This window comes from Urocampus carinirostris, chromosome 5, assembly GCF_059441175.1.
Source record: "Urocampus carinirostris isolate Australia breed hairy pipefish chromosome 5, RoL_Ucar_1.0, whole genome shotgun sequence".
Taxonomy (NCBI): domain Eukaryota; kingdom Metazoa; phylum Chordata; class Actinopteri; order Syngnathiformes; family Syngnathidae; genus Urocampus; species Urocampus carinirostris.
The window spans coordinates 11,781,752-11,802,500 of NC_142353.1; the positions used below are offsets into that span (position 1 = coordinate 11,781,752).

Sequence of the window (20,749 nt, forward strand, 5' to 3'; positions counted from 1 at the left end):
TTTCAGAAAATTGCAGCAGTATGGAATATGTGGGCTTGCTAATTACTGGGGGAAGTCATTTTCATGAACTACATTTCAATATGTGTAGATTGGCGACATAAATTCAAAATGTATGAGCATTAGCTGTGGTTTTCCGCAAGGGGTCTGTGTTAGGACCGTCCTTTTTTTTGTATATAAATGATTTGTGTAATGTAACATTGAAATTCAACTATTTGCTGTTGATACCTAAATAATGGGTTCTGGTGCTAATTAACAAGTTCTACATGCAGAATTTACAATAAAACTTAACAAATCAAATAACTGTTTGATAAAAACAAACTCGTATTAAACATATTGAAAACAAAAGTTATGGTATATGGGAAATGCATTGGAATGCAAATAAATATAGGTATTTAGATGGTTTATATGCTACAGGTAATGTTTGAATAGAAAAATGTAAAGTATAAGTTTCTCTGCATGATTCTTAGCCATAATATCAGCTGGATAGCCATAATAGATAGTACTCAATCCATATGAGCAAACACATTGCAGTCATTGGCAAATGCAGACATGTATCAGACCAAAAACACTTCATATTGTATCATTCACTCATCTGCTTTTATTTAGGTTTTTGTATAGAGATTTAGGGAAATGTAGCTGGAGTGATATGGAAATGCATATTTGACTGCACAGTAGTTAGGATCGTTCATAATCCTGTCTACAAAAAACATGGAAATTGGTTTTAAAAGCAAATGTATTAAAACTTGAGATAGATCAACTAAATTATAGGAGTATTTTTTATTATGCTAAAGAAAATGAACATATCAGGAATTTCTTGACATTGTAGGTGACAAAAGTACAATTCCAAGCCCGTAATTTTTTTTAAGGTTTTTTTTTTTTTCATTTTTTGATTTTGAATAGGTCTTGCCTGTGTAGAGTGTGCTTTTGTAGAGGCCTATAAACAGGGACCTATTATTGCGATTTTATTCCGAAAAGAAATAACATGAAAGGAATATAACAAAAATATTACCTCACTCATTCTATGATACAAAAATTCTACTCCAGAAATATTTCAACAGAAGTACTACAAAATCATTTCTACAGTAATATTACAAAAATACTAAATAAAATCTCCATAAGTACGACTAAAAATACTACAAAATAACACTACAGTAATACTTAATTAATACTACAAAAATACTTTAGAAATACAACAAAAAATAGAACTATGGAAATTCTTTCGAAACACTACGACAGAAATACTACAAAATACCACTACTGTAATACTATAATACAAAAATATTACTACAGAAATATTTTGACAGTTATACTACAAATATTTTAGATATAGTCGAAAAATTCTACTAAGAGAATACTCCAAAAAGACTGCTGCAGAAATACTACATAAATATTACAACATTAACACTACAAAAATACATCTACGATTCTACGGGAATACTGCAAAAGAAATGCCATGGAAATTTTACTACTGCAAAAAGACTACAAAAATAGCACAACAGTAAAACTATATTAACCTGGGTCAGCACCACTCATCATAAAAGGAGACTGTGTAGAGAGAGTCCACTCATCCAAATTTCTGGGTGTGCACATCTCCGACGACCTCTCCTGGTCTGCAAACACCAGAGCGGTGGTAGGGAAGGTGACTGCATTTCCTGAGAGTGCTCAGGAAAAAAACATCTAAAACAGCAGCTGCAGGTGTCCTTTTACAAAGCCACAGTGGAGAGCATTCTGACGTACTGCTTTACGGTGTGGTATGCTGGGTGCACAGCAGCAGGAAAATGTTCCAGAGGGTCATCAAAACAGCCCGGAAAATTGTCGGTTGCTCTCTGCCCAGTCTGGAGGACATTGCCTGCTCTCGCTACCTCAGCAGAGCAGAAAACATCATCAAGGACTTTTCTCACCCCGGCCACCACCTCTTCGAACTGCTGCCTTCCGGCAAGCGCTACAGGTCACACAAAACAAAAACAAACAGACTCAGAGACAGTTTCTTCCCCAGAGCCATTACCACCCTAAACACACACCGCACAAAAAAGCTGAAAAACTTGCAAAAACACTACCTCATACGAACATAAGTGGACTTCAGACTTAATTACACTATATTACACAGACTATTTTTCAGAATATTATCATACATTCTATTCTTCTATTCTATCCTCTTCTTCTATTCATTCCCCTGCTATGGAGCCGACGAAAAGAGTAGGTTATTCATATGCTATAAAGTAGAAGTGAGTTTTAAGCTTAGATTTAAACATTTCCACTGAGGTTGCAGATCGGATCTCGGGGGGAAGAGCATTCCACAGCACCGGTGCCCGGATGGTGAACGCTCTCGAACCAGCAGAACACTTCTTTGCTCTTGGGATCACCAGAAGACCGGCACTCTCAGAACGTAGGCCTCGGACCGGGACATAGGAGCAAATCAGATCTGAAAGATAAAAGGGAACAAGTCCATGTATGATTTTGTATAATACTAAAAGAACCTTGAAATCACATCTATGGCTAACTGGGGGCCAATGCAGGTTAGCCAAAATCGGTTTGATGTGATCGGACTTTTTTGTCCTAGTTAAAAGCCTCGCTGCGGCATTTTGTACCAGCTGAAGAGACTTGATTCTAGATTTCGGGAGACCAGAGAGTAGTGCATTACAGTAATTGAGACGGGAGGTAACAAACGCATGAATTATAATTTCCGCATCCGACTGAGACAGTATAGAACGAATTTTAGCAATGTTACAAAGATGGAAGAAAGCGGTTCTAGTCATTTTCTTTACATGCGTTTCAAAGGATAGATCAGGGTCAAATATCACACCTAAATTTTTAACTGAGTCACTCTGTATGATGTGACAGTTGTCAATGTTCACAGCAGTTTTTGAATTTAGATGGACCAATGACTAACCTTCTCTCTGTCTTTCACACCTCCCCCTTTTTGTCTTTCTTTTTCTTCCCTCATATCTACTAGTCTGCCCCCCGTAAGAGTTTTTTTCTATCATTTGGCCCCCGAGCTCAAATGAGTTTGCCACCCTTGTAACAGGTAATGTCCCTTTAAGTTTACTTTTCATTTCGAAACAACGTAAACAGAAGTGGCGGTGACGTATTTCCGGTGACATTTTCTACACTCTCCACGATGATTTCTAGTTTTATTTTACCCGCATCGTTGCTACTTAATCGAAGTCAAATTTCATTACTCCTTACGATATTTTCTTGGACTCGTTTGTGGTTTTAAGATCGAAACTGTTTAAGTCGTCTTTCTTTCGGGCATTGTTTTGGTTAGCTTAGCCTAGCTTAGGTTATTAGCCTAGCATTTCCCTCACTGATCCGGCGGTCCCTAGTTTACAACGGCTGAACTGGTGAGCCGTTAACAAAGGAATCGTTCTCTTGTCAATAAACTGACTCAGGGGAGACCAAGGAGGGATTTCAAATGAGGTGAAAATGTGCGAAACAACAAAAGTTGAGTACGAAGAGGAGCTACAACGTCGATTCTCCGTCACAGCACGTAGGTTGTTTTACTAAGTGCAATTCGTGTCATCCATCCATTATCTGCACCGCTTATCCTCAGTAGAGTCACGGGGGTGCTGGAGCCCATCCCAGCTATCTTCGGGCAGTGGGCAGGGGACACCCTGACCTGGTTGCCAGCAGGGCACACAGAGACAGACAATTTGCTCGCTTATTCACACCTAAGGACAATTTGAACCGGCCAATTAACCTGGCATGCATGTTTTAGGAATGTGGGAGGAAGCTGGAGTGTCTGGAGGAAACCTACGCAAGAACGGGGAGATCTCATGACCCCAGAACTGTGCCACACGCGCGCTAACCACTGCGCCGCCCTGCTCAAACTCCATTACCAATCTTCTCAATGTTTCCTCAGAAGAAGCCACAAGCGCTGTGTCATCTACAAACAACAACTGACTTACCGGCCACATCGTTCCATTGTTATCCACCATCTCTACACCTCTGCCAAATAGTCTTGCATTCACCTCTCTCACCACAACATCCATGTACACATCATGGCAACATCACACACCCCTGTCTGACACCAGTCAACACAGGGAACCACTCTCTTCTCTCACTCCCTACTCTGCTGTTCACATAAAAACTCTAACAACTTTCCACCCACTCCATACATTACCATCACTTGCCACAACGCCTCTCTATCAACTCTGTCATACGCCTTTTCCAAGTCCATGAAAGCCAAATAAACATCCTTATCTTTTGCAAAATATTTCTCACGCACCTGTCGTACTGCAAACACCTGATCCACACATCCTCTTCCTTTCCTGAAACCACTCTGCTCCTCCATCACCACCTCATTCCTTCTTCCTCTCACTCTCTTAATCAAGACTCTTCCATACAGACATCAAACTGATACCTCTCGAATTGCTACATTCATACTTATCCCCTTTACCCTCATACAACGGCACCACACATGCACTACACCAATCAACAGGAACCACACCACTTAAAAAGCATACATTCAACAAGCGTACTAACCAGTCAATCATAGCTGTGCCACCTTTTTTCAGGCATTCAGCAGTACAACCATCCAACCCAGGTGCCTTCCCCCCTTTCATTTTTTTCACTGCCTCTTGCACCTCCCATGTTTCCAAAGGCTTCACATTTAAATCACCCAACACGGGCATTCTCTCCATACCGTCGATCACCTCGACTCTCACTTCTCTCCCATCTTCCACATTTAGCAACTCTACTCTGCCCATCTCGTCCTGACTGCACTACCACTAACCAGCAATCTACTATCCTTATCTTTCACTTTCTCTTCCTTTCCAAACTCGCTCTTTCTTACTCTTTTCACCTCTTTCCAGAACACTTTTCACCTTTCCTCAAAGTTCACTCCTATCTCTCGACACCATTCATCATTTGCTTTCCTTTTCGCTCCTTCCACTGCCACTTTTACCAACCTTGTCTTCACTTTATACCTTTCAGACGCATCAGCACTCTTATCTTGCAGCCACTCCTTAAAGGCACATCTCTTTTATGTCACAGCCTCTGATACCTCATCATTCCACCATTCACTTCCTTTCCTAATACCTCGACCGACTTTTCTCATTCCACACACTTCTTTTGCACTCCTCAACACTGCCTCTTTAAACCAATTCCATTCCATTTCCACACTCTCCACTTCTCTTCTACTAATCTGTTCATACTCTTCCTCTCTCCTCTCTTTAAACTCTTTCCTTTTTTGCCTTATTCATTTTCACCTCTTCCCTCACACTCTTCTTATCACTAGCCCTCCACGATCCATCTAGTCTCAGTTTTCCTTTCACATAAAAAGGATCAGACATACCATTTATTTCACCTCTGTAAACATGCGCATCCAACAATCTACTTAACATCCCTTTCCTAACCATTACATAATCCATCAGTGCTCTGTCCACTATCCCACCACCATCCACTCTGACAAAGGTATACTTATTCACGTGCCTCTTTTTAAACAATGTATTTCCAATCACCAACTCATTTTCCACCCATAACTCAATCCATTTCTTCCCGCTCTTCTTTATTCCTGGTACTCCATATCTACCAATCACATTTTCAACAGTTCCATCACCCACTCTAGCATACAGGTCACCTAGTATTACCACTTTCCACCCTTCTTTCGCACTTGCCACACAGAAGGACAAATCTTTCCAGAACTCCTCTCTCTCCTCAGCACCTTTTTCTGAACCAGGTCCATATGCACTTATAAACATCCATACTTCTACACCCCACTTTAACCTCACCCACATAAATCTGGAAGATATCTCTTTCCACTCCACCAGTTTTTCCTTTGCTTTCTCACTCACTAGCACAGCCACTCCTTCTCTGGCATGTCCAACCGTAACTCCAGACTTTCTACCATACATACCTCCAATCTGTAATTCACCCTTTTCTTTCATCTTTGTTTCACTCAAGGCTAGCACATCAACCTTCCTTTTAGTCATCATCCTTTCGATCTCCTCTTTCTTCCACTCAGTCGCTTTACTTCCACATCCTCTCACATTTAGTGACCCTATAACTAGGGTTTGCGAGACCTTTCGGTCTCCCGCCCCCCTTTCTTTGCCTTGCTGTCTCTTAGGGAGTAGAGAGGAGAGGATCCCCAGTCCCCTCGCTCCCTCCACTTCAGTCGCCTCTTACGACACGCAGCGGACCGCGGTGGGAGAATTTTCTTACCTCTCACGAGGAGAGGGCCCCTCACCACTAACACCACAAACTATTAAAAGTAATAAAAATAACTTAAATGTAAAAAAGTGAGACATGTACCGAAAAAAAGAACAAGTTCTGGAATAATTTTAATGTACTAAAAAGTATGAAAATACTTTCTTGGATTTGCTTTCCTTGAGTTTCGGTCCTTGAAACCTTCCCAGTATAAAAGTAAATTTTAGCCATTTTCAATGCATACTCGTGAATCCTACAAGCCGTTGTAATGTTAGCTTATTGGTGCTCAAAATGTTTTGTGATAAACTTGGAAAAAACTGCCCAACTCAAATGGGAGGATGTATTATTTGTTAATATTTAGCAGTCTAATGTATAATAATTATTTTTGTCTCCCGTAGATATCAGTGAAAAATATCTTCCTTCTGGTCGGGAGAAGCCAGAGTTGCCCGGCATTAAAGCGGAGGAAGGTTCGGGGACTGCTCACATTAAAGCGGAGGAGCAGGAGGAGGAACTTCGACCAAACATTAAAGAGGAGACAAATTTTGAAGACTTTCCTGTGACTGAGGTCCATCTGAAGACTGCAGCTCAAAGGGATGAGAAAAATTGGAAGGATCCTCCAAACAGCAGCTCAAGTCAACACAGGGCAAGAGAAGACGATGGTGAGTTTTGTGAAGCGTCACAATCAGCCAGCTGGTCGGCTCCAATTTCAGATGGCAACGACACATCAGACTCTGCTGAAACTGATGTTGACAAACAGTTGAAAGGTCTCACTGATAGGAAATCCTTCAAATGTATCCATTGTGGGAAAACGTTTAAACAAAAGTCTCTATTAAAAAGGCATATGTCTGTCCACACGGGGGAAAAAGGTTATGCCTGCTTGTTTTGCGGTAGAAAATTTGCTTGTAGGCAAACTTTAGAAACTCACACAAGAAACCACACGGGTGAGAAACCTTTTTCCTGCTCGGACTGTGGTAAAAACTTTGCTGACAAGAAAAGCTTAACAAAACACACAAGAACCCACATTTGTGGGAAACCCTTTTCATGTTCAGTTTGTAATAAAAACTTTGCTGTCAAGGAATACTTAAATGATCACGTAAAAATCCACACGGGTGAGAAACCTTTCGCCTGCGCCGTTTGTGGTCTAAACTTTGCCGTCAAGAAATATTTACAGAAGCACACAAGAATCCACACGGGTGTGAAAAATTTTGCCTGCTCTTTTTGTGGTCAGAACTTTATCCGCAGGTCAAGTTTAAGAAATCACACAAGAATCCACACAGGCGAGAAACCTTTTGACTGCTCCTTTTGTGGTCAAAACTTTGCCCACAAGAGATCTTTAAATATTCACTTAAGAACGCACACTGGTGAAAAACCTTTTGTCTGCTCTGTTTGCGGTCAAAACTTTGCACAAAAGGTATCCTTAAGGTATCATGAAAGAACCCACACGGGTGAGAAACCTTTTGCCTGCTCTGTTTGTGGTCAAAACTTTGCACACAAGGAATATTTAAAAAAACACACCAGAACCCACGCAGATGAGAAACCTTTTGCCTGCTTGATTTGCGGTGAGAAATTCCATGTGGGTGAGATTTTTTTAAGACACACAAGAACTCACATAGGCGAGAAACCATTTTCCTGCTCAGTTTGTGGTCAAAGTTTTGCTGAAAAGGGACACTTAATGATACACACAAGAACCCACTTGTAATACTAATTGAGCAATTATAAATACAGTATACAAAACTTGGCAACCAGTTCAGGGTGTCCCCTGCTCAGTGCCCGAAGACAGCTGAGATGGGCTCCAGTGAACTTACTGAGGATAAGCGGTGTAGATAATGGATGGAAATATACATAACAACTCACACTGGTGAGAAACCTTTTTCTTGTACAGTTTGTGGTAAAAGGTGTGCTACTAACTGACAACTAATACAACACACAAGAACTCACATTGGCGAGTAATCTTTTTCCTACTCTATTTTTAGTGACCCAAGGAAACTAAAGCTAAAAGCCGTAAGTGTGATGGTGAGAATAATAATAAATTATTGGTGTTGATCACTAAAGCTTGTTTTAATCTTGTTTTATTAAATTTCCTATTTGGAAATCATATCTATCATTGAAGGAAGAAATGATGAGCATACTTGTCACTCGTGCTGCTGTTTATAATTTTACAACAGCCAGAATAAATTTAGCAAAAAACTAGTTTTTACAAAGATTCCAATATTATTTTTCCTTGTTCATTAGTTCGTACATGGGGTGTTTTCTGAATTCAACGAATGCAAGTACGACAACCCCAAAATTATTTTTTCACACTTTCATATTCATACTATCTTTTAGTTCCAGTTTTTTGCGAGCATAAGATTTTAACTACTGAAATTCTTTATGTATGTTGTGCTGTCCATTTGTATACAAATGTGTTTTTATTGTTCAACTTTTTTTCAATTCATTCAAGAATTGTAAATGTTCTAATATTGAATAAAAAGAGCTTCACGCATGGGCAAAAAGAGTTTTTATGTTCATATTATTTATAAGAAATATCACCTAAAATGGTAGAAATTACTAATGTACTTTAAAAGATGTGATAATAAAGACATTCAGAGCACAAGTCAGATACATTAAAATACACATGAATGAGGTACTGCTTACAACTACACAATAGAACCCACAGGAGTGAGAAACTGTTTGCCTGCTCAGTTTGTGGTCAAAATTCTCTGAGAGTGGTACCTTAAAAAAGCACAAAGGAACACACACTGGTGAGAAACCTTTTGCCCGCTCAATCTGTGGTCAAAAATTCACTCTCAATGCTAACCCTAAATGCCACAGAAGAAGTCACACTGGTCAGAAACCTTTTGCCTGCTTGGTTTGTGGTGAAACTTTCTCACCTTGGTACCTTAAAGAGCCACACTAGAACCCACACGGGTGAGAAACCGTTCTCCTGCTCAGTTTGTGGTCAAAACTTTGCTTACAAAAAATCCTTAAACAAACATACAATAACCCACACGGACGAGAAAACATTTTCCTGCTTGATTTGTGGGCAAAAATATACTTGGAAGGATTCATTAAGGATGCACACAAGAACATGTAAAGGTGAGAAACCTTTTTATTGTTCTTTCTGCCCTAGTACATTTGCTCAAACAGCACACTTAAAAATACACACAGTGACTCACATTGCTGAGTAACCTTTTTGTTGAACACTTACATTTGCTAGATTAAATCAGAAAAAGACAAAAGTTTTTAGAAATATTTTAAGTACTCATTTTTGTTTAAAGAAACAATTGTATGTCATCCCACAAAAAATAAATGTTCTATACACTTGTATATTTATTTATTCTTGAGCATTTTCTTGCTCAATTAATGCAAGTATACTGTTTTGTATATGTTCAGTAATTCAATTTTTAAAACGCATCATGAAAGAGCCGCAAGAGTTTTATTTTTTTGTGGATATTATTCATGAAAATTGTGCCAAAAATACAAACCCAAACCCAAAATGGTTGAAATATTTATTGTGTTTTCACTGATGTGATTATAGAACGATAAATTATTTACAGCACGTGTTATATTTTATAAAATTAACATAAATATTAATTTATTACAAAAAATATATATTTTTAATACAGCTTTGAGGAGAATACAAAAATGGTTTGTACAGATATAAGCAGTTTCAGTGTCATGGGATAAAAACATGTTTTTGTATTTTTTACTCTTTTGGGGGGAATATTTTTGTGAACATTCGACAGATGCAAAATACATTCCATAAATGTAAAGATAAAATAATGATAAATCTATTTTTCTTCTTCTTTTTTTTGCATTTACGGCATGCTCATGTACCCGTTGCATGTGTGTAAAAAATAAATGAAATTTATTTATGAGAATTTTTTTTCCACTTTTTCAGGGATTCAGAATTAATGCACGAAAAAATTACAAATACAAATAACTAAAACAAAGTTTTGGGTATTTTTTTTTTTTACTGATTTGAAATTTGAGAGAGAGAGAGAGGAGAGAGAGAGAGAGCGCTCTAGTTGCTTTGCAAGTGGCACATGGCCTTGTCAACATCAAGTGGACATATTTCAAACTGCATCTGATTTTTCTCATGTGTTTCTCTGGGTGTTGTCTCGCGAGCCAAATTAAGAACCTTGGCGGGCCTGATCTGGCCCGCGGGCAGCATGCTTGGCACCTGCGGTCTAAACATATTCATTTTTTCGTCTCGGGATCAAGAGATCGCAGGTTCGATTCCCATCTCCTCCGTGTCCTTGGGCAAGACACTGAATCCCTAATGCCCCTAACAAGCAGGTCGGTGCCTTGCATGGCTGCATGGCTGCTATTGGTGTGTGAGTGTGTGTGTGTGAATGGGTAAGTGTGAAGCACATTGTAAAGCGCTTTGACTTGAAAAGCGCTACATAAATGCAGACCATTTACCATTTTGTACAAAGTGATGTGGGCTCCCCACCCAGATTAAAAAAGCAATCGAACCGTAATCTGAACCAGCAGATCTCAGTCTTCCAAATCAATCCATCACCTAGTACAGCATCTGCGCATGTAAACAAACATCTATGACCTCTATGAAGGGACGAGAGGGTCCTCAAGGTCATAAAACAAAAAACATGGAGCAGCTGTTGGGTGTCTGGGTTCCTGGATCTGTTCTCAAAGGGCCCCCCTCATCTAGATTCGGATAAAAGGAACGCCTGATGGGTGCTCAGACGGGGTTGGCGGCCATTTTGCGACGTAGCCAGTCGATGTAGCGAGTGACCCGGGTGTAGACGCCCGGTTTGTCCCTCTGCCCGCAACCGTCACCCCAGCTGATGACGCCCAGAAGGGTCATTTTGTCCTCGGTTCTGCAGACTAGAGGACCGCCCGAATCTCCCTGCAAGGATGTTGAAAAGGACATGGTAAGAGTGCAGTACTTTTGCCATATACACCTGGTAAATTAATCCCTTAGCTCCTGAAAAATTAGCCAAAATCATAATCTTAAAGTAAAATGCTGCTCTTCAACCGTTTGGAGAATATGGATGGTTTTGGTCTCTTTTGAAAGGTAACACTCCCCAACTGAAATATTCACTGCATCTGCTACTAACATTGAGTAATCTGAGTTGGAACGCCTGAATTTGTTTTTTTTTATGAATCAAATGCCTTCAAGAGAGTATAGCATGGGCATCTTAGCTTGAAAGCAGCTGGGACAATAATATCAATTCTTACCTGGTCAAATTTGATCCGAATCTGAAAATCTAAACACAGTATTTTACACATTTTTATGAGCCTGTTTGGAGATGAACAGGGGGAATAAAAACCTTCATAGGCCAAAAAAGGCTAAGGACTGTGGGAAAAAAAGCCTGCAATTGATAGATAGTGGTGTCAATCAAAAGGTTGGAGGCTAACGGCTATATTGGAAATCATCTGACAAGTTTGTTTATCTATAAAAGGGAAACATGGAGGTAAACAATGGATTACAAGGAACGTCAAATGATGCATAAATACTTTTAGGCGGATTTTTTTTTTTAATCCGTCTGCATTATTGTGTAATTGGAGTAAATAATTTAGACGGTTGGATTCAATGGAATTTCTTGAATGTAACTAGACCGTTTTTGTGAAGAATCGTATCATGAGTGGAATATTACAGCAATTTTTGGTTGAGTGCTACCGGCTGTAGAGTTTTCAGTTATCTTGATTCAGACTGGTTATGACATTTCTTTGATGAGTAGATTTTAAAATGGCCATATATTTCCAATGATATGTGGCCTGACGTATTTCAGTGACTGGTGACACCGTGAAGACACGACTTTGCTTCTCAATGTTCCGCCAGACCGTGGGAGGGCTTACATTAAAATAGCCATGAATTCTAGACAACAAACCACTACCTTTTTGCAACATTTTAAACACTGTGGCTTTAAATACGGTAAGGCTTATTTTTTCCATGGCAGCACTTGGAAATCGAGAGGCTGCCTTTTTTCCACACCGCACGCACGTTTTTTGTATCCCTGTTCAAGACTTTTAAATTCTTTTTTATTGCTTTTTTTCTCCTTTTTTTCTCTATAATTCCTCTTTTTATTTTTTTGTCGTCTCCCCTCCCCTCCTAACGTTTCACTGAGCTTTGATGTTCTTGTGGCCGAGTGGTTAAGGCAATGGACTAGAAATCCATTGAGGTCTCCCCTCGCAGGTTCGAATCCTGCCAACAACGAAGATTATATCTTGTATTGTATCCTTGTTGGTACTTTAAGTTAACATCAAATGCTACAATGTGCTACGACAGGGAGGGGTTTTTAAGTTTGCAAGTTGTTGTGGCCGAGTGGTTAAGGCGATGGACTAGAAATCCATTGGGGTCTCCCCTCGCAGGTTTGAATCCTGCCAACAACAAATATTATCTCTGGTTTTGTATCCTTATTGGTACTTTAAGTTAACATCAAATGCTACAATGTGCTACAAGTCTATAAAACAAGAAAGATGCTACAATGTGCTACAACAGGGAGGGGTTTCTAAGCCTTCATGTTGTTGTGGCCGAGTGGTAAAGGCGATGGACTTGAAATCCATTGGGGTCTCCCCTCGCAGGTTCGAATCCTGCCAACAACGAAGATTATATCTTGTTTTGTATCCTTGTTGGTACTTTAAGTTAACATCAAATGCTACAATGTGCTACGACAGGGAGGGGTTTTTACGTTTGCAAGTTGTTGTGGCCGAGTGGTTAAGGCGATGGACTAGAAATCCATTGGGGTCTCCCCTCGCAGGTTCGAATCCTGCCAACAACGAATATTATCTCTTGTTTTGTATCCTTATTGGTACTTTAAGTTAACATCAAATGCTACAATGTGCTACGACAGGGAGGGGTTTTTACGTTTGCAAGTTGTTGTGGCCGAGTGGTTAAGGCGATGGACTAGAAATCCATTAGGGTCTCCCCTCGCAGGTTCGAATCCTGCCAACAACGAATATTATGTCTTGTTTTGTATCCTTATTGGTACTTTAAGTTAACATCAAATGCTACAATGTGCTACGACAGGGAGGGGTTTTTACGTTTGCAAGTTGCTGTGGCCGAGTGGTTAAGGCGATGGACTAGAAATCCATTGGGGTCTCCCCTCGCAGGTTCGAATCCTGCCAACAACGAATATTATCTCTTGTTTTGTATCCTTATTGGTACTTTAAGTTAACATCAAATGCTACAATGTGCTACGACAGGGAGGGGTTTTTACGTTTGCAAGTTGTTGTGGCCGAGTGGTTAAGGCGATGGACTAGAAATCCATTAGGGTCTCCCCTCGCAGGTTGAATCCTGCCAACAACGAATATTATCTCTTGTTTTGTATCCTTATTGGTACTTTAAGTTAACATCAAATGCTACAATGTGCTACGACAGGGAGGGGTTTTTACGTTTGCAAGTTGTTGTGGCCGAGTGGTTAAGGCGATGGACTAGAAATGCATTGGGGTCTCCCCTCGCAGGTTCGAATCCTGCCAACAACGAATATTATCTCTTGTTTTGTATCCTTATTGGTACTTTAAGTTAACATAAAATGCTACAATGTGCTACAAGTCTATAAAACAAGAAAGATGCTACAATGTGCTACGACGGAGAGGGGTTTTTAAGCTTTCATGTTGTTGTGGCCGAGTGGTTAAGGCGATGGACTAGAAATCCATTGGGGTCTCCCCTCGCAGGTTCGAATCCTGCCAACAACGAAGATTATATCTTGTATTGTATCCTTGTTGGTACTTTAAGTTAACATCAAATGCTACAATGTGCTACGACAGGGAGGGGTTTTTAAGTTTGCAAGTTGTTGTGGCCGAGTGGTTAAGGCGATGGACTAGAAATCCATTGGGGTCTCCCCTCGCAGGTTCGAATCCTGCCAACAAGGAATATTATATCTTGTTTTGTATCCTTATTGGTACTTTAAGTTAACATCAAATGCTACAATGTGCTACAAGTCTATAAAACAAGAAAGATGCTACAATGTGCTACGACAGGGAGGGGTTTCTAAGTTTGCAAGTTGTTGTGGCCGAGTGGTTAAGGCGATGGACTAGAAATCCATTGGGGTCTCCCCTCGCAGGTTCGAATCCTGCCAACAACGAATATTATCTCTTGTTTTGTATCCTTATTGGTACTTTAAGTTAACATCAAATGCTACAATGTGCTACGTCAGGGAGGGGTTTCTAAGTTTGCAAGTTGTTGTGGCCGAGTGGTTAAGGCGATGGACTTGAAATCCATTGGGGTCTCCCCTCGCAGGTTCGAATCCTGCCAACAATGAATATTATCTCTTGTTTTGTATCCTTATTGGTACTTTAAGTTAACATCAAATGCTACATTGTGCTACAAGTCTATAAAACAAGAAAGATGCTACAATGTGCTACAACGGAGAGGGGTTTCTAAGCTTTCATGTTGTTGTGGCCGAGTGGTTAAGGCGATGGACTAGAAATACATTGGAGTCTCCCCTCGCAGGTTCGAATCCTGCCAACAACGAAGATTATGTCTTGTTCTGTATCCTTGTTGGTACTTTAAGTTAACATCAAATGCTACAATGTGCTACAAGTCTATAAAACAAGAAAGATGCTACAATGTGCTACGACGGAGAGGAGTTTCTAAGTTTGCAAGTTGTTGTGGCCGAGTGGTTAAGGCGATGGACTTGAAATCCATTGGGGTCTCCCCTCGCAGGTTCGAATCCTGCCAACAACGAATATTATCTCTTGTTTTGTATCCTTATTGGTACTTTAAGTTAACATCAAATGCTACAATGTGCTACGACAGGGAGGGGTTTTTACGTTTGCAAGTTGTTGTGGCCGAGTGGTTAAGGCGATGGACTTGAAATCCATTGGGGTCTCCCCTCGCAGGTTCGAATCCTGCCAACAATGAATATTATCTCTTGTTTTGTATCCTTATTGGTACTTTAAGTTAACATCAAATGCTACATTGTGCTACAAGTCTATAAAACAAGAAAGATGCTACAATGTGCTACAACGGAGAGGGGTTTCTAAGCTTTCATGTTGTTGTGGCCGAGTGGTTAAGGCGATGGACTAGAAATCCATTGGAGTCTCCCCTCGCAGGTTCGAATCCTGCCAACAACGAAGATTATGTCTTGTTCTGTATCCTTGTTGGTACTTTAAGTTAACATCAAATGCTACAATGTGCTACAAGTCTATAAAACAAGAAAGATGCTACAATGTGCTACGACAGGGAGGGGTTTCTAAGTTTGCAAGTTGTTGTGGCCGAGTGGTTAAGGCGATGGACTTGAAATCCATTGGGGTCTCCCCTCGCAGGTTCGAATCCTGCCAACAACGAATATTATCTCTTGTTTTGTATCCTTATTGGTACTTTAAGTTAACATCAAATGCTACAATGTGCTACAAGTCTATAAAACAAGAAAGATGCTACAATGTGCTACGACAGGGAGGGGTTTCTAGGTTTGCAAGTTGTTGTGACCGAGTGGTTAAGGCGATGGACTTGAAATCCATTGGGGTCTCCCCTCGCAGGTTCGAATCCTGCCAACAACGAAGATTATATCTTGTTTTGTATCCTTGTCGGTACTTTAAGTTGACATCAAATGCTACAATGTGCTACGACAGGGAGGGGTTTTTAATTTTGCAAGTTGTTGTGGCCGAGTGGTTAAGGCGATGGACTTGAAATCCATTGGGGTCTCCCCTCGCAGGTTCGAATCCTGCCAACAACGAATATTATGTCTTGTTTTGTATCCTTGTTGGTACTTTAAGTTAACATCAAATGCTACAATGTGCTACAAGTCTATAAAACAAGAAAGATGCTACAATGTGCTACGACAGGGAGGGCTTTCTAAGCTTTCATGTTGTTGTGGCCGAGTGGTTAAGGCGATGGACTAGAAATCCATTGGGGTCTCCCCTCGCAGATTCGAATCCTGCCAACAACGAAGATTATATCTTGTTTTGTATCCTTGTTGGTACTTTAAGTTAACATCAAATGCTACAATGTGCTACGACAGGGAGGGGTTTTTAAGTTTGCAAGTTGTTGTGGCCGAGTGGTTAAGGCGATGGACTTGAAATCCATTGGGGTCTCCCCTCGCAGGTTCGAATCCTGCCAACAACGAAGATTATATCTTGTTTTGTATCCTTATTGGTACTTTAAGTTAACATCAAATGCTACAATGTGCTACAAGTCTATAAAACAAGAAAGATGCTACAATGTGCTACGACAGGGAGGGCTTTCTAAGCTTTCATGTTGTTGTGGCCGAGTGGTTAAGGCGATGGACTAGAAATCCATTGGGGTCTCCCCTCGCAGGTTCGAATCCTGCCAACAACGAATATTATCTCTTGTTTTGTATCCTTATTGGTACTTTAAGTTAACATCAAATGCTACAATGTGCTACAAGTCTATAAAACAAGAAAGATGCTACAATGTGCTACGACAGGGAGGGCTTTCTAAGCTTTCATGTTGTTGTGGCCGAGTGGTTAAGGCGATGGACTAGAAATCCATTGGGGTCTCCCCTCGCAGGTTCGAATCCTGCCAACAACGAATATTATCTCTTGTTTTGTATCCTTATTGGTACTTTAAGTTAACATCAAATGCTACAATGTGCTACGTCAGGGAGGGGTTTTTAAGTTTGCATGTTGTTGTGGCCGAGTGGTTAAGGCGATGGACTTGAAATCCATTGGGGTCTCCCCTCGCAGGTTCGAATCCTGCCAACAATGAATATTATCTCTTGTTTTGTATCCTTATTGGTACTTTAAGTTAACATCAAATGCTACAATGTGCTACAAGTCTATAAAACAAGAAAGATGCTACAATGTGCTACAACAGAGGGGTTTCTAAGCTTTCATGTTGTTGTGGCCGAGTGGTTAAGGCGATGGACTTGAAACCCATTGGGGTCTCCCCTCGCAGGTTCGAATCCTGCCAACAACGAAGATTATATCTTGTTTTGTATCCTTGTTGGTACTTTAAATTAACATCAAATGCTACAATGTGCTACGACAGGGAGGGGTTTTTAAGTTTGTAAGTTGTTGTGGCCGAGTGGTTAAGGCGATGGACTAGAAATCCATTGGGGTCTCCCCTCGCAGGTTCGAATCTTACCAACAACGAAGATTATATCTTGTTTTGTATCCTTGTTGGTACTTTAAGTTAACATCAAATGCTACAATATGCTACGACAGGGAGGGGTTTTTAAGTTTGCAAGTTGTTGTGGCCGAGTGGTTAAGGCGATGGACTAGAAATCCATTGGGGTCTCCCCTCGCTGGTTCGAATTCTGCCAACAATGAATATTATGTCTTGTTTTGTATCCTTTTTGGTACTTTAAGTTAACATCAAATGCTACAATGTGCTACAAGTCTATAAAACAAGAAAGATGCTACAATGTGCTACGACGGAGAGGGGTTTCTAAGCTTTCATGTTGTTGTGGCCGAGTGGTTAAGGCGATGGACTAGAAATCCATTGGGGTCTCCCCTCGCAGGTTCGAATTCTGCCAACAACGAATATTATGTCTTGTTTTGTATCCTTATTGGTACTTTAAGTTAACATCAAATGCTACAATGTGCTACAAGTCTATAAAACAAGAAAGATGCTACAAGGTGCTACGACGGAGAGGAGTTTCTAAGCTTTCATGTTGTTGTGGCCAAGTGGTTAAGGCGATGGACTTGAAATCCATTGGGGTCTCCCCTCGCAGGTTCGAATCCTGCCAACAACGAAGATTATATCTTGTTTTGTATCCTTATTGGTACTTTAAGTTAACATCAAATGCTACAATGTGCTACAAGTCTATAAAACAAGAAAGATGCTACAATGTGCTACGACGGAGAGGAGTTTCTAAGCTTTCATGTTGTTGTGGCCGAGTGGTTAAGGCGATGGACTAGAAATCCATTGGGGTCTCCCCTCGCAGGTTCGAATCCTGCCAACAACGAATATTATCTCTTGTTTTGTATCCTTATTGGTACTTTAAGTTAACATCAAATGCTACAATGTGCTACGTCAGGGAGGGGTTTTTAAGTTTGCATGTTGTTGTGGCCGAGTGGTCAAGGCGATGGACTTGAAATCCATTGGGGTCTCCCCTCGCAGGTTCGAATCCTGCCAACAATGGATATTATCTCTTGTTTTGTATCCTTATTGGTACTTTAAGTTAACATCAAATGCTACAATGTGCTACAAGTCTATAAAACAAGAAAGATGCTACAATGTGCTACAACAGAGGGGTTTCTAAGCTTTCATGTTGTTGTGGCCGAGTGGTTAAGGCGATGGACTTGAAACCCATTGGGGTCTCCCCTCGCAGGTTCGAATCCTGCCAACAACGAAGATTATATCTTGTTTTGTATCCTTGTTGGTACTTTAAATTAACATCAAATGCTACAATGTGCTACGACAGGGAGGGGTTTTTAAGTTTGTAAGTTGTTGTGGCCGAGTGGTTAAGGCGATGGACTAGAAATCCATTGGGGTCTCCCCTCGCAGGTTCGAATCTTGCCAACAACGAAGATTATATCTTGTTTTGTATCCTTGTTGGTACTTTAAGTTAACATCAAATGCTACAATATGCTACGACAGGGAGGGGTTTTTAAGTTTGCAAGTTGTTGTGGCCGAGTGGTTAAGGCGATGGACTAGAAATCCATTGGGGTCTCCCCTCGCTGGTTCGAATTCTGCCAACAATGAATATTATGTCTTGTTTTGTATCCTTTTTGGTACTTTAAGTTAACATCAAATGCTACAATGTGCTACAAGTCTATAAAACAAGAAAGATGCTACAATGTGCTACAAGTCTATAAAACAAGAAAGATGCTACAATGTGCTACGACGGAGAGGGGTTTCTAAGCTTTCATGTTGTTGTGGCCGAGTGGTTAAGGCGATGGACTAGAAATCCATTGGGGTCTCCCCTCGCAGGTTCGAATCCTGCCAACAACGAATATTATGTCTTGTTTTGTATCCTTATTGGTACTTTAAGTTAACATCAAATGCTACAATGTGCTACAAGTCTATAAAACAAGAAAGATGCTACAATGTGCTACAAGTCTATAAAACAACAAAGATGCTACAAGGTGCTACGACGGAGAGGAGTTTCTAAGCTTTCATGTTGTTGTGGCCGAGTGGTTAAGGCGATGGACTTGAAATCCATTGGGGTCTCCCCTCGCAGGTTCGAATCCTGCCAACAACGAAGATTATATCTTGTTTTGTATCCTTATTGGTACTTTAAGTTAACATCAAATGCTACAATGTGCTACAAGTCTATAAAACAAGAAAGATGCTACAATGTGCTACGACGGAGAGGAGTTTCTAAGCTTTCATGTTGTTGTGGCCGAGTGGTTAAGGCGATGGACTAGAAATCCATTGGGGTCTCCCCTCGCAGGTTCGAATCCTGCCAACAACGAAGATTATATCTTGTATTGTATCCTTGTTGGTACTTTAAGTTAACATCAAATGCTACAATGTGCTACGACAGGGAGGGGTTTTTAAGTTTGCAAGTTGTTGTGGCCGAGTGGTTAAGGCGATGGACTAGAAATCCATTAGGGTCTCCCCTCGCAGGTTCGAATCCTGCCAACAACGAATATTATCTCTTGTTTAGTATCCTTATTGGTACTTTAAGTTAACATCAAATGCTACAATGTGCTAAAAGTCTATAAAACAAGAAAGATGCTACAATGTGCTACGACGGAGAGGGGTTTTTAAGCTTTCATGTTGTTGTGGCCGAGTGGTTAAGGCGATGGACTAGAAATCCATTGGGGTCTCCCCTCGCAGGTTCGAATCCTGCCAACAACGAATATTATCTCTTGTTTTGTATCCTTATTGGTACTTTAAGTTAACATCAAATGCTACAATGTGCTAAAAGTCTATAAAACAAGAAAGATGCTACAATGTGCTACGACGGAGAGGGGTTTTTAAGCTTTCATGTTGTTGTGGCCGAGTGGTTAAGGCGATGAACTAGAAATCCATTGGGGTCTCCCCTCGCAGGTTCGAATCCTGCCAACAACGAAGATTATATCTTGTTTTGTATCCTTGTTGGTACTTTAAGTTAACATCAAATGCTACAATGTGCTACGACAGGGAGGGGTTTTTACGTTTGCAAGTTGTTGTGGCCGAGTGGTTAAGGCGATGGACTTGAAATCCATTGGGGTCTCCCCTCGCAGGTTCGAATCCTGCCAACAACGAATATTATCTCTTGTTTTGTATCCTTATTGGTACTTTAAGTTAACATCAAATGCTACAATGTGCTACGACAGGGAGGGGTTTTTACGTTTGCAAGTTGTTGTGGCCGAGTGGTTAAGGCGATGGACTAGAAATCCATTAGGGTCTCCCCTCGCAGGTTGAATCCTGCCAACAACGAATATTATCTCTTGTTTTGTATCCTTATTGGTACTTTAAGTTAACATCAAATGCTACAATGTGCTACGACAGGGAGGGGTTTTTACGTTTGCAAGTTGTTGTGGCCGAGTGGTTAAGGCGATGGACTAGATATCCATTGGGGTCTCCCCTCGCAGGTTCGAATCCTGCCAACAACGAATATTATCTCTTGTTTTGTATCCTTATTGGTACTTTAAGTTAACATCAAATGCTACAATGTGCTAAAAGTCTATAAAACAAGAAAGATGCTACAATGTGCTACGACGGAGAGGGGTTTTTAAGCTTTCATGTTGTTGTGGCCGAGTGGTTAAGGCGATGGACTAGAAATCCATTGGGGTCTCCCCTCGCAGGTTCGAATCCTGCCAA

At 40.6% G+C, this 20,749-nt stretch overlaps 2 protein-coding genes and 35 non-coding genes across 38 annotated transcripts in view; 36 read left to right on the top strand and 1 right to left on the bottom strand.

Moving 5' to 3' along the window:
• Positions 1-3,085: 3,085 nt before the first annotated feature.
• On the top strand, positions 3,086-8,619 carry LOC148365253 (uncharacterized). Its single transcript, XM_088335736.1, has 2 exons — positions 3,086-3,487; positions 6,543-8,619. Exons 1-2 carry the CDS (start codon positions 3,424-3,426, stop codon positions 7,841-7,843), a joined length of 1,365 nt encoding a protein of 454 aa, XP_088191862.1. The 5' UTR covers positions 3,086-3,423; the 3' UTR covers positions 7,844-8,619.
• Positions 8,620-9,214: 595 nt separating this feature from the next.
• Positions 9,215-20,749, bottom strand: part of plat (plasminogen activator, tissue) — a 110,360-nt gene continuing 98,825 nt past the window's right edge. For both annotated transcript variants that reach the window (XM_088335720.1, XM_088335719.1), the window contains exon 15: positions 9,215-10,993. In XM_088335720.1, coding sequence (XP_088191846.1) covers positions 10,826-10,993 — 168 coding nt within the window. In that variant the 3' untranslated portion in view covers positions 9,215-10,825. The remainder of the gene's footprint in view (positions 10,994-20,749) is intronic.
• Positions 12,399-12,480, top strand: trnas-aga (transfer RNA serine (anticodon AGA)). The gene has a single exon. It is a non-coding gene; the product is annotated as a tRNA-Ser (tRNA).
• Positions 12,612-12,693, top strand: trnas-uga (transfer RNA serine (anticodon UGA)). The gene has a single exon. It is a non-coding gene; the product is annotated as a tRNA-Ser (tRNA).
• On the top strand, positions 12,788-12,869 carry trnas-aga (transfer RNA serine (anticodon AGA)). The gene has a single exon. It is a non-coding gene; the product is annotated as a tRNA-Ser (tRNA).
• trnas-aga (transfer RNA serine (anticodon AGA)) lies at positions 12,964-13,045 on the top strand. The gene has a single exon. It is a non-coding gene; the product is annotated as a tRNA-Ser (tRNA).
• trnas-aga (transfer RNA serine (anticodon AGA)) lies at positions 13,140-13,221 on the top strand. The gene has a single exon. It is a non-coding gene; the product is annotated as a tRNA-Ser (tRNA).
• trnas-aga (transfer RNA serine (anticodon AGA)) lies at positions 13,704-13,785 on the top strand. The gene has a single exon. It is a non-coding gene; the product is annotated as a tRNA-Ser (tRNA).
• Positions 14,093-14,174, top strand: trnas-aga (transfer RNA serine (anticodon AGA)). Its single transcript has one exon. It is a non-coding gene; the product is annotated as a tRNA-Ser (tRNA).
• trnas-uga (transfer RNA serine (anticodon UGA)) lies at positions 14,269-14,350 on the top strand. The gene has a single exon. It is a non-coding gene; the product is annotated as a tRNA-Ser (tRNA).
• On the top strand, positions 14,695-14,776 carry trnas-uga (transfer RNA serine (anticodon UGA)). The gene has a single exon. It is a non-coding gene; the product is annotated as a tRNA-Ser (tRNA).
• trnas-uga (transfer RNA serine (anticodon UGA)) lies at positions 14,871-14,952 on the top strand. Its single transcript has one exon. It is a non-coding gene; the product is annotated as a tRNA-Ser (tRNA).
• On the top strand, positions 15,084-15,165 carry trnas-aga (transfer RNA serine (anticodon AGA)). Its single transcript has one exon. It is a non-coding gene; the product is annotated as a tRNA-Ser (tRNA).
• Positions 15,297-15,378, top strand: trnas-uga (transfer RNA serine (anticodon UGA)). The gene has a single exon. It is a non-coding gene; the product is annotated as a tRNA-Ser (tRNA).
• On the top strand, positions 15,510-15,591 carry trnas-uga (transfer RNA serine (anticodon UGA)). The gene has a single exon. It is a non-coding gene; the product is annotated as a tRNA-Ser (tRNA).
• On the top strand, positions 15,686-15,767 carry trnas-uga (transfer RNA serine (anticodon UGA)). The gene has a single exon. It is a non-coding gene; the product is annotated as a tRNA-Ser (tRNA).
• Positions 15,899-15,980, top strand: trnas-aga (transfer RNA serine (anticodon AGA)). Its single transcript has one exon. It is a non-coding gene; the product is annotated as a tRNA-Ser (tRNA).
• trnas-uga (transfer RNA serine (anticodon UGA)) lies at positions 16,075-16,156 on the top strand. The gene has a single exon. It is a non-coding gene; the product is annotated as a tRNA-Ser (tRNA).
• On the top strand, positions 16,288-16,369 carry trnas-aga (transfer RNA serine (anticodon AGA)). The gene has a single exon. It is a non-coding gene; the product is annotated as a tRNA-Ser (tRNA).
• trnas-aga (transfer RNA serine (anticodon AGA)) lies at positions 16,501-16,582 on the top strand. The gene has a single exon. It is a non-coding gene; the product is annotated as a tRNA-Ser (tRNA).
• trnas-uga (transfer RNA serine (anticodon UGA)) lies at positions 16,677-16,758 on the top strand. The gene has a single exon. It is a non-coding gene; the product is annotated as a tRNA-Ser (tRNA).
• trnas-uga (transfer RNA serine (anticodon UGA)) lies at positions 16,888-16,969 on the top strand. The gene has a single exon. It is a non-coding gene; the product is annotated as a tRNA-Ser (tRNA).
• Positions 17,453-17,534, top strand: trnas-aga (transfer RNA serine (anticodon AGA)). Its single transcript has one exon. It is a non-coding gene; the product is annotated as a tRNA-Ser (tRNA).
• Positions 17,666-17,747, top strand: trnas-uga (transfer RNA serine (anticodon UGA)). The gene has a single exon. It is a non-coding gene; the product is annotated as a tRNA-Ser (tRNA).
• trnas-aga (transfer RNA serine (anticodon AGA)) lies at positions 17,879-17,960 on the top strand. Its single transcript has one exon. It is a non-coding gene; the product is annotated as a tRNA-Ser (tRNA).
• On the top strand, positions 18,055-18,136 carry trnas-uga (transfer RNA serine (anticodon UGA)). The gene has a single exon. It is a non-coding gene; the product is annotated as a tRNA-Ser (tRNA).
• trnas-uga (transfer RNA serine (anticodon UGA)) lies at positions 18,266-18,347 on the top strand. The gene has a single exon. It is a non-coding gene; the product is annotated as a tRNA-Ser (tRNA).
• trnas-aga (transfer RNA serine (anticodon AGA)) lies at positions 18,442-18,523 on the top strand. Its single transcript has one exon. It is a non-coding gene; the product is annotated as a tRNA-Ser (tRNA).
• On the top strand, positions 18,868-18,949 carry trnas-aga (transfer RNA serine (anticodon AGA)). Its single transcript has one exon. It is a non-coding gene; the product is annotated as a tRNA-Ser (tRNA).
• trnas-uga (transfer RNA serine (anticodon UGA)) lies at positions 19,118-19,199 on the top strand. Its single transcript has one exon. It is a non-coding gene; the product is annotated as a tRNA-Ser (tRNA).
• Positions 19,331-19,412, top strand: trnas-aga (transfer RNA serine (anticodon AGA)). The gene has a single exon. It is a non-coding gene; the product is annotated as a tRNA-Ser (tRNA).
• On the top strand, positions 19,507-19,588 carry trnas-aga (transfer RNA serine (anticodon AGA)). Its single transcript has one exon. It is a non-coding gene; the product is annotated as a tRNA-Ser (tRNA).
• trnas-aga (transfer RNA serine (anticodon AGA)) lies at positions 19,720-19,801 on the top strand. The gene has a single exon. It is a non-coding gene; the product is annotated as a tRNA-Ser (tRNA).
• trnas-aga (transfer RNA serine (anticodon AGA)) lies at positions 19,933-20,014 on the top strand. The gene has a single exon. It is a non-coding gene; the product is annotated as a tRNA-Ser (tRNA).
• On the top strand, positions 20,109-20,190 carry trnas-uga (transfer RNA serine (anticodon UGA)). Its single transcript has one exon. It is a non-coding gene; the product is annotated as a tRNA-Ser (tRNA).
• trnas-aga (transfer RNA serine (anticodon AGA)) lies at positions 20,460-20,541 on the top strand. The gene has a single exon. It is a non-coding gene; the product is annotated as a tRNA-Ser (tRNA).
• The window catches only part of trnas-aga (transfer RNA serine (anticodon AGA)), an 82-nt gene continuing 5 nt past the window's right edge, over positions 20,673-20,749 (top strand). The window contains exon 1 of the tRNA in view: positions 20,673-20,749. This exon is cut by the window's right edge and continues 5 nt beyond it. This is a non-coding gene — a tRNA (tRNA-Ser).

Bases quoted from the DNA above. Each gene is read 5' to 3' on its own strand.
- LOC148365253 (XM_088335736.1), top strand. From the start codon at position 3,424: ATGTGCGAAACAACAAAAGTTGAGTACGAAGAGGAGCTACAACGTCGA. The intron at 3,488-6,542 runs GTAGGTTGTTTT...TGTCTCCCGTAG, and splicing joins TCGATTCTCCGTCACAGCAC to ATATCAGTGAAAAATATCTT.